At 52.4% G+C, this 10516-nt stretch overlaps 4 protein-coding genes across 4 annotated transcripts; 3 read left to right on the forward strand and 1 right to left on the reverse strand.

Annotated features, from left to right (window-relative positions):
- Nucleotides 1-241: 241 nt before the first annotated feature.
- A1O1_01200 (uncharacterized protein) lies at nucleotides 242-1189 on the forward strand (the record flags this gene model as incomplete). Its single annotated transcript, XM_007722113.1, has 3 exons — nucleotides 242-520; nucleotides 638-750; nucleotides 952-1189. The coding sequence occupies 3 exons, from the start codon at nucleotides 242-244 to the stop codon at nucleotides 1187-1189; spliced, it is 630 nt and encodes a 209-aa protein (XP_007720303.1).
- A 54-nt stretch (nucleotides 1190-1243) lies between these two features.
- A1O1_01201 (uncharacterized protein) lies at nucleotides 1244-1783 on the reverse strand (the record flags this gene model as incomplete). Its single annotated transcript, XM_007722114.1, has 1 exon — nucleotides 1244-1783. The coding sequence occupies one exon, from the start codon at nucleotides 1781-1783 to the stop codon at nucleotides 1244-1246; it is 540 nt and encodes a 179-aa protein (XP_007720304.1).
- An 863-nt stretch (nucleotides 1784-2646) lies between these two features.
- A1O1_01202 (uncharacterized protein) lies at nucleotides 2647-6726 on the forward strand (the record flags this gene model as incomplete). Its single annotated transcript, XM_007722115.1, has 1 exon — nucleotides 2647-6726. The coding sequence occupies one exon, from the start codon at nucleotides 2647-2649 to the stop codon at nucleotides 6724-6726; it is 4080 nt and encodes a 1359-aa protein (XP_007720305.1).
- Nucleotides 6727-7605: 879 nt separating this feature from the next.
- A1O1_01203 (uncharacterized protein) lies at nucleotides 7606-8652 on the forward strand (the record flags this gene model as incomplete). The annotated part of the gene is made up of 2 exons (XM_007722116.1): nucleotides 7606-8119; nucleotides 8204-8652. 2 exons carry the CDS (start codon nucleotides 7606-7608, stop codon nucleotides 8650-8652), a joined length of 963 nt encoding a protein of 320 aa, XP_007720306.1.
- Nucleotides 8653-10516: the final 1864 nt, after the last annotated feature.

A 10516-nucleotide genomic window follows, 5' to 3' on the forward strand; every position in this document is an offset into this window, starting at 1 on the left:
AAGGGGTGACCACGAGTGACGAGCTCGATACTACCAAAGACTGTAATGCCAGTCTCGTACCTGCTATTTCTTCATTCGGGGTTTCAATCCCTGCGCCATTCCCTCCAGGTGACCTGACCTGACTCTTGCTGGACCTGTCTGGTAGAATTCGTATTTCGACGGTCCTCTATCCACTGCTGATTTTCCGCACCACCAAAGTCCACTACAAATCGCTCAAGCCACACTTGTGCACAAAGTCAAAATGCCTCCGAAACGGCCAGCGAGAAGGTCGGCGCCGCTACCATCTCGGTCTCTCGGTGCGTCGGAAGTCAGTCGAAACAGTCACAAAGGCCAAGGCCGTACAGTTGTAGACGAGGCTGAGGATGGTGATTTGTATGGAGCTGGAGACGTGGACCTGGACGTGAATACGGATGTAGATGGTGACTCGGTGACAGGTGGAAGTCCAAGTGCGAGTGCGAGTGCAAGCGGAGGTGACATGAGGGAGATGGAGGAGAGCATTAAGAGGAGTATGGCAGTAGATGTCAGTTCTGCTGTTCTTCCCTCTCTCTCAAACCTGAGACATCATACTACCCATCACATCCCTCGTTGTCCAACACAACGTGACCTAAAACACTGACATTGGCTGCTCGACATACAGGCCGGACTACGCAAAGCGCAGAAGCAGCAGCATCTCGAAGCGCGGTTTGAAGAACAAACACAGGCACTTGAGGATCGCATTGATCAGCGAGTCGAGGAGTATCGACGAGAGCGGTATGTTCTAGTCTTTCTTTGTTTGTCAATCATCGTCGTTGCTTCATCAACTTGACTCATTCACCGCTCCGGAGTTCTCATTCTGCCAAGTGCCCTTCCAGGGAAATCCATTCATCCTTCACACACGAGTCGCTGCCCGACCTCCTTTTTTGCTTGATGCCTTCGTTGTCACCTTGAAGCTGACGCTCTGCATGGCCACAGTATGCGTATTCAAGACGCCCAGCTAGCACGTCTGCTTGACCTGTCGCGGAAAAAAGCCGATATTGAGAGCAACATCATCAAGGAAGCTGTAGAACTCGCGGACGCGTATGATGCGATGAAAGCCGAGTTGGAGGCAGTCTTGCAGGGTCGCTTAGGCGATGTGAAAGAGGCCCTCGGTGCTCTCAACGCGCTGGAGGAAAAAGCAACTCGGGAACTGATGGACGTCAAAGCACAATGAAGGCAGCACGAACACAGTTGAGACATGCTCGAAGGTGGGACTGTGGTTTACAGTTCACGTTTCAACCAGTCCAAACAAGACTTTGATAAACAGACTACAGCCTCGACAGCCAACATAGATTTCTCCATGCTGACTCTCCCTCTCCAGGTCCGTCTCTGTCAAAGTGTATCCCTGCTCGTCACCACAACGGCAGCTTTTGGACCAGATATTCCGAACTTCATCATATACCAGATCTTCCAAGTCGTATAGCTCGACTCCGATATGTGTGCCTTTACCCCCATCGGCTCCTTTCAGCCCAGATCTGTCATTCTGGTCGAGCGCTCGATCGTATGCATGACGCTTTTCAGGATCGGCGAGGACTTCATAGGCAACAACAATCTCGTCGACCGAGTACAGAGATGTGGTAGGTCCAGTAGAGTGCTTCAACGCACCGCTTTGGACCTTGTCGGGATGGTGGAGGAGCAATGCACGGCGATATGCGGCTTTGACCTCATCTTTCGACAACCGTTGTCCGTCTCCGTGTCGGGGGAGCTGAAGTACGTCGTAGTGGGTGTGTTGCGATCCTTGAGCACTCGGGGTGTTGTTATTGGACATCAATACACGGACGATCTTCTGATCTGGTCAGAGGCATAGATACGTGCAGGGTCAAAACTGGTATATCAGGGGAGCAGTTGTTCTCAAGATGAGGATGGTGTGTGTCTGTCTGCGATGGTAAGATTTCCACCGCCGTATTTGTTGGTATAGTCTAGACAATTAGGCGTCATAGTGGCGCCACAATCCCTACTACCGTTGGCGGGTGATCACATCCGGGGTCAGGTGCTGAATTGGGCGGGCAAATGCAGGCATTACATACCCCTTGACAGGGGAGGGAGGCCCGATCAAGTTCTTTGTCTTCTCCTTATCCTTGCAGAATCCCGGTCGAGGCAATGCCCCCTGCTACTCTGCTGCCCTGTATACTGCTGCTCTTGTAATAATAATTCTGTAGCACTGAGGTGAAAATGCGGAGTGCAGGCCAAAGACACGGCAAAGCCTGAAATTGACCCAAGCTGCAAGGCTCCCTAGGCCCTACTAAGTAGTTCTAGGCATTTGTGGGCTTCAAGTTCTCGCTTGATTCTTGCCGCGTGGGTAACGACGTCATGTTTGGCCCATTTCTCGCAATGCCTGCTTCCTGCTTCTGACTTCTTCGCCTTGGTCCAAGTCGTTCAAAACAGACCCTGTGCGGTAATGAATGATGTTTTCCGCAGTAGAATTTCCCCTATTCTCATCCCTAGAAAGACACGTTCACGGTCTGAGTCGAATACTCCTGGTAATCTCCGTCACCTGGGTAATTTGATGCTGATACTTGTTTGCCTCGCACGGCACCTCGAGGTAGGCAGGTCTCTTTCACTTGTCCCTTGTCTCTACCTCGTCGAGTTGCTTCTACTTCTACTCTACCCTACCAGAGACGCCCTCCTACAATGTCTTCATCAAACGACTTCAACCCAGACAGTAACCGGAGGGCACACAAAGGACCTTATACCTCGCGACATCCGATTCCTACCATCCAAAGATATAGAGAGCACCGAGGCGGGTTGAAGGACCAGCAACAGCAGGCCGAAGATGCACAGCACGACGCGGATGACGACGGCGGCACGGTGAAAAGAGCATTCCATGCTGTAAAAGGTGTACTGAAGGGCGAAGACGGTTCCAAGCCAGCGCATGACCCGTACAAGACAGAGAACAGAAACGTGGAGCGTCCGGGACAGTCGCAACCTGATGCCCAGCAGCAGTCAGACACGGATGGCCAGGATGGACAGACGCAGGCGTCTTCCTCTGACGAGAAGGATGACCAGGTCGATGAGCAGGGCCAGTCGGCCACCGAGGCCGTCGCAGCGGAAACAGATCCCCGGCAGAAGAGGAAGGCCATGAAACACAAGAAGCGCAACGCTGGTGGTAGGGAAGTCACCGATCCTGTGACCCATCTCCCCATCATCATCAGAGACTCAACCCGCAAGGACCTCAAGGCCGCGCCGGAGAACATCTCTACCTCGGGAAGCGAGCCCAGCACCATGACAGGAGTTAGTGGTGCGAGAAAGTCAAAGTCCGACATTGTTTCGGAGCAAGACTACTTGCAAAAGAGTCATGATGGGATGCAGAAATTGTTCCCACCCCCGATGTTTGGAGAGGTGAGAGCTGAGATGACTAGGACATATCAATTTGCCTTGACGGTTGGGCTGGGAAGTGTTGTGCTGTCGGTGTCATTATCAATCGCTGTCTCTCGACTCCTTGATCTGAACTCTGACTCTCCCCGATTGCACAAGCCTGGTCACTCTAATTGGTTATCTTTCGTCTCCGTGGTCGCCATCTCCACTATCCCCGCGGCCATTGGATTCGCAGCCATCTTTGCAATGCGTGGCTGGCTAGGGAAGAAGGTGGAGGCGATCTGGAGCGATGAAGTGTGGGATGCGGCTCGCAAACAGCAACTCGAAGCGCCCGACTCAGAGGACATTATCCCCGAGTCCGTGACTTGGTTGAATAAGCTCCTGGCCGCAGTTTGGCCACTTATCAACCCGGACCTGTTCACCTCCGTCGCCGATATGTTGGAGGATGTCATGCAAGCTTCCCTGCCTAAAGTCATCCGCATGGTCAGCGTCGATGACCTCGGTCAGGGAAGCGAGGCTTTCCGAATCCTGGGCGTGAATTGGCTGCCGACAGGTGCTGCTAGTCGAAGTGTAGGCGCAGGCGGCAAGCTTAAGCCAGCCGAAGATGAGGAAAAGAGTGACCGAGCCTCTCCTGGCCAAGGACAGATCGAAGACGATGACATCGAGGGTAAGAAAAGCGACGACGGGGAGTCCGACGACAAGGGCCCTGGCCGGAAAGAAGACGAACAAGAACAGCAAGCCATTCGTGAAGGTATGGAGGCTGAACAAGGTGACTTTGTCAATCTGGAATTGGCCTTCGCCTATCGAGCTCGATCCTCCGGAAAATCGCTACAAGCCAAGGCCAAAAATCCTCATCTCTACCTCAAATTCTACCTTCCAGGAGGTATTGCGGTTCCTGTTTGGGTAGAGTTACGAGGCCTCATCGGCACGTTGAGGTTGAGACTACAACTGACGCCGGATCCCCCGTTCTTCAGTCTCTGTACATTGACATTCATGGGACAACCGCAGGCCGATATGTCCTGTATACCTGTGTCTAGACACGCCCTCAATCTGATGGATGTGCCTTTGATATCGTCGTTTGTCCAATCTGCAATCGACGCCGCTCTGGCGGAGTATGTTGCACCCAAGAGTCTGACGTTAGATCTTAAAGACATGCTTGTTGGGGATGATTTCAAGAAAGACACAACTGCCAGGGGCGTGGTGATGATCTATATCAAGTCTGCCCAAGGCTTTAAAGAAGGTGACGGTAGGATTGGTCCATTTGGCGGCTCGAGCGATGGTTACATGACTGTCTCATGGGGTAAGTTTGGAAAGCCTGTGGCGTCTACAAGAGTCATCGTCGATGACCAGGCCCCAGCTTGGCATGAGTGGGCGTCTATTTTGGTCACGCCTGAAGAGGTGAACGCAGATGAGAAACTCCGACTCCAAATCTGGGACTCGGACAAATACACGGCGGATGACGACCTTGGACGGGTCGAAGTCGACCTGCACAACCTCATGCACAGTCCGAAAACCAAGAATAAAATGTGCGATCGGGAGGACCGTTTTAGAGGCGAAGACCCAGACGAAGATATGCCCGGCACGGTGCAATGGCGAGTTGGATATTTTGCTAAGACGGAGATAACAGAAGAACAACTTGCCGAGCAGACGCAAGATCCAAATATCCGGTCCATTGAAGATCTTCGTGCGAAGGTGACCGAGTCGGCAAAGAGCAAGCTGCGGGAAGCCACTGCTCACAATGAAAGCAAGGAGATCAAGCATCAACAACAAGAAGACTACAAGGAACGGGAAGACGCGCTGATCATTTCCAGCCCTCCTCCAACAGACTATCCCAGTGGAATCTTCAGCATTCAAATTCACAATATTACGGGCTTGGAAGTGGAGAGTTTACAGAAGAGAGACTCGAAACATAAAGACGGTGACCGGGAGGACGAGGCCGAGCAGAATGATGACCTACCAAGTAGTTACGCCACCATCATCCTCAACCATCAGAAGGTATATCGCACCCGGACAAAGCCGAAGAACTCGAAACCGTTCTTCAACGCTGGCACGGAGCGGTTCATTGGAGACTGGAAGACGGCTGAGATCATGGTCTCTGTGCGTGATGATCGCGAAAGGGAAGACGACCCTTTGCTCGGAATCGTCTACTTGCCTCTCCGCCGGGTTTTTGAGAAATCTAGTCAGGTCATGGAGACCTATCCACTGGTAGGTGGGATAGGATATGGCAGGGTGAGGATTAGCATGGTATGGCGCAGCGTGCAGCTAAAGCTGCCCACAGAGTTGCTGGGTTGGAACTACGGCACGCTGGAGATCAAGTGTCCTGTCAAGCTGAAGTCCAGTGGTGACAATGGCAGCTCGTTCACTCAACATCGCATGAAGTTAAGGACCAACCTCATGAGAGCGAAGATGTCGCCGACCGGGGATGGCAAAGTCGAATGGAGACCGAAGCACGAGAGAGAGTGCGTTTTCCTGGCTGTCCGCAAACGCTATTCCAGTCCGTTGATAGTGGAGTTCCGCAAGTCGGTCTTCGGTCCAGACTCGACGCCCGCGTTGGGTGTCTTCTGGCTCAGAGATATCCCGGACGACGAAGAGAGGACCATTTCAATCCCAGTGTGGAAAGGCGGCAAGCAAAACGCACACCGCATGACGACGAGCTACGGGTACAACGGCATGGAAGAAGGCGAACAGCCGCTGGGTGAAATTGAACTCACGCTCAAATTCTGGCGCGGCTTGAGCGGTTATCACAAGAGTTTTGCAAGTAAAGGCAAGCACAGCGAATTGAAAAATGTCATGGAGGTTTTGGACACCGCCAACGACGAGGGCCAAGTGGACGAAGAAGAAGACGAAGAAGACGATTATGCGGGCGACCGGTCCAGCACAGATTCAGACTCCGGATCGGATTCGGATTCGAACTCGGATTCAGGGGCAGGCACACCTTCGTCATCAAGATCAGAAGCCGGAGTGCCCTCGGCTGCGAAGGAGAGAAAGGGGAAGAAGAGAAGTCGCCGCCACAAGAAACTGCGCACCCACGTCAACGACGACTCGTCCAATTCGGACAGCGACATGGGCGAGACGTCGTCACCGACATCGAAGCTCGACCCCACCCAGCTGGCCCAGAAGCCCCTCACCAAGGTCAAAGACATCGCCGCAGCCATGCTGGATGTCGATGGCCATAACGACCCAGACAACGGCTCGCGCGGGCTCAGAGCCCAGGTTAGAGACTACAAGGACCACCGTCGCCAGCTGCATCGCAAACACCGCGGTGTCATGCAGTGGAAAGGGGTCAGGACGATGGATTGGATGGCTGGCAAAGTCAAGCGTGGCAAAGGTCGGATCGGGCAGGTTTTTGAGCATAACGAAGACAAGAAGAGCGGAGGAGTCGAGACTGAAGTGTAAAGGGTGTGCCTACAGTAAGTACGTTTTCAACTGGGACGGTTTTACTGGCGTCTTTCATATCCGGGCATGGACGGCGTATGGATGAGGGAGGACTTGGACTATCATCAACATTGCGGAAAGCATGCTGTTGGACATTGCATATATGGGAATGGAACATTATAATAGGGACTCCGGAGATGGGAATCATAAGAAACCGTGGTGCTCCTCGTGGGTTTGCTGGTGTTTCTTCGCATCAAGGCATTGCTATAGCGGGTATGAAAAAAGTACTGGCTACTGAGAGGAGATAGATGACTGACTAACTACCTGTCATTGTATATTTATCTGTCTAGGTGTGTAAGAATACAGAAAGTGGACTGAATACTACTATACTGTGTATATCTTCTCTTCTGGAAAGGAAACGAAGGATGGAACTCTTCAATCATATAAGCTCATCGATCTTGTATTTCCACCACAGACAAAGGAACATCTCTAAAGTATCTGCTCTGAGGTGATGCGATCCGGAAGAGTCCAGATCAAGAAGCACAGTGAGAGCGATCGATGGGCAAGAGAAGCGGCTGTGGTTCAAGTTTGGTGAAACGATGTTCTACTGAAGTCTGAAGCGCAGCCTGGCCAAGACTAGTCAGTTACTACTCAGGCGGACTCAGACGCCACTTGCATGTATCACTCTCACTCTGCACATGATATGCTCGTCGCCTTGACCCCGTCTACTTCAAGTTGTTGTTTTTGACTCGCAAGTATCTCATCCTATTTATCGACTGCACCAGCTTGTCCCTCTGTGATAGAGCCTCTCGATCGTGGGGCCTCCAGCGCAACCTCACCACGTCCGCCACGGACCGGGAGAACTGAACACGCCCAACCTAACCCCCTCCATCCGCCGTCATGTCTAAAACGATCCATATCGAGTCGACCTCGCAGTTTTCCACCCTCCTGTCCTCCTCAGCCATTGTCGTCGCCGACTTCTATGCCGACTGGTGCGGGCCATGTCGTCAGATCGCCCCCATCTACGAGCAACTGTCGGCACAGCTGTCGCGACCCAACAAAATCACATTCGCAAAGATCAACACGGATGAACAGGTCGACCTTGCCCGATCCTACGGAGTCAAGGCCATGCCCACGTTCATGATCTTCAAGAACGCGCGGCGTGTTGAGTTCATCGAAGGCGCAGACCCGCGCCGACTGTCCAACGCCGTCAAGCAACTGGCCACCGAGGCGAACAAGATGGAAACCGACGAGGCCGGCGGGACCTCGAGCAACGGCACCTGGCTCGGAGCAGAGCTTCCACGCGGCTACAGTGATGTGACCTCTCAAGCCGATGTCTTGGGCATGGAACTGCTGAACTGGGACTCGGACCATGGCAACGCCAGGACCTTGATCAGTGGTGGCAAACCGAAAGGTAAGGCTAGGCTGCGCTCTCATTGCTTGAGATGTAGTTAACTACACACTATGTCCACAGTATGTTTCTGACAAGAAGTTATAGGTCAAGCAGATGCCCCAACCGACTGGGTTCAAAGTGATACGGACGAGCAACTCATGTTCTACCTCCCCTTCCAGTGCGCCTTGAAGATCCACTCGATACACCTCACTTCCCTGCCCGGCAGTTCCGATGACGACGACGACGAATCGCCCAGCAGACCCAAGTTGATCAAGCTCTACACCAACCGGCCACGAGTTCTCGGGTTCGACGAGGCGGAGGACACACAGCCGACTCAAGAGATCACTCTATCGGAGAAGGATTGGGACCCGAAAACCGGCACCGCTAAGATAGATCTGCGCTTGGTCAAGTTCCAGAACGTGTCCAGTTTGGTCTTGTTCATCGTCGAGAGTGAAGGGGACAATGAGAAAGTCCGCCTCGATCGGATTAGAATCATTGGAGAGACAGGCGAGAAAAGGGACGGCAAGATCGAAAAGGTCGCTTCGGATGACTGATACTGCGATACTGTTGACAGGCATCCTTGACGAGAGACGAGACACGACGGCATTCAGACGGGTAAAAGTCATAGATCAGAGCGAGCGCAGGCTGCCAAAGCAGGAACGTTAGAGCATGGAGATTGAACCCGTGAAGTCGGCTGCAAGGCCTTCGACGTCTACAGGTTGATAGGAATGAAGCATTGCATCCCGCACAATCATGAACAAATGTCTTGAGACTGATAGTATATCGCAAGAGGAGAATGAAGGCAAGAGGAGAATGAAGGCAAGAGGAGAATGAAGGCAAGAGGAGAATGAAGGCAAGAGGAGAATGAAGGCAAGAGGAGAATGAAGCCACTTTTCGTACGTCCATTCCCAGCAGACATCTGGCCGATACAATTGGCACGCATTTGCCATACAGTAATACATCATGTATTCTGTACTGTAGACTGCGCCATGTTCTTGTTCAGAGGCTGCCAGACAATAATCACGACCGAGTATACGAAAAACCCACGCTCTTCAGCATTCTTGCAGCATCGATTCGTCCTCTCTGCTCTCTCCCTCTCTCTTTGCCACTCCTGGCCAAACCATTGGAACCTTCAAAGTCATTATGTCCGACCCCACGCATAAACGAGCGCAGAAACACACGACGGGCCCGCCTCCATGACGGAGAACGAGCTATTGAAAATCCGTCGCGGAGATCAGCTTGCAATTGATATTAATCTGTGCTGCCACTGACACTTGGACCCGTCATGAGAAACACACCTTCGTACGAAGACATGAGGATTCGGCCAAGCAACACAGGGGTAAATAATGGTGGCAGCGCCGCACGAAGAAAGGAAAAAAAGAGAAGGAAGGAAGAAGTCACGAAAATTGGAATGAAGATAGACCGCAGTCCGGTGCTCGAGCGAGACTAGCTTGTTTGGGTTTAGTGTTTGGTTTGTAAAGCTTGGCATTTATCCCTCGCTTGCCCTGGCAGCGCAAAAACGAGATTTTCCCAATCTACCTACTAAGGTTCTACCTTATGGTAAGGCTTGTGATGAACTGCTAAAAGCATCAAAATACGATAGGAAGAGAATGAATGCTCGGGGAAATCCGAGCTTGATCTCAAACATTGACTGAAACTCTGAAGCCAACCGTCATCTCTATCTCAGCAGTTGAGAGATATGATGATAAAAATAGGGTGTGCATTTTCGACCCGGAAGCCTGAAGGGCCTGAAGGGCCGCCACGCTGCTGGGGTTGAGAATGTTGCCAGGAGTCCGCTGATGCAGCTTTCAGTTCACGGACGTCTGCTCTTTGGGAAATCAGTTCGAATGGCTAGAGACTGCTGCTCCTCAGCCTCAGCTTGGGTAAGGTACGTCTCAAGGGGTGGGATCTGGTTCAAGTTCGAATGGCAAGAGACTGCTGCCCCTCAGGCTCGGAAAGGTACGTCTCAAGGGTTGGAATCTGGTTCCGGTGTGCCCTGCCGTGACGGCTGTGGACTGATGATTCCCGTGCATTGCGTTCTTGACCAACCTGACCGTGTCGGGTTCTCGTGTCTGAGGCAGGACATATTCCGACGACAGGTGGATTTCTTTTTGAAAAGTCAACATCCCGTCGAACAGGATTACGGAAACAGCAAGTCACTAATGCCCGGGTGAGGCGGTAAGTGAAATTCAATAACGAATATTTGCTACAAGGCGGGGGTCTCTCGGATCCTCCTCGCGATATCCTGTGCACCTTCAATGGAGGGATTCATGGGCGAGGCTGAAGAGGCTTATTCGAGCTTGACGTCATCAGCTCCTTCTCTGGCTGTGCTGTGCCAGTGCGTTTGGACCTGGCAGCTTCATCCACGTTGGATCAACCTCAGCTATCGCGGACCAGTACGTGTGCTGGTTTCGACTC

Source organism: Capronia coronata (assembly GCF_000585585.1).
Source record: "Capronia coronata CBS 617.96 chromosome Unknown acBCG-supercont1.1, whole genome shotgun sequence".
Lineage (NCBI taxonomy): Eukaryota > Fungi > Ascomycota > Eurotiomycetes > Chaetothyriales > Herpotrichiellaceae > Capronia > Capronia coronata.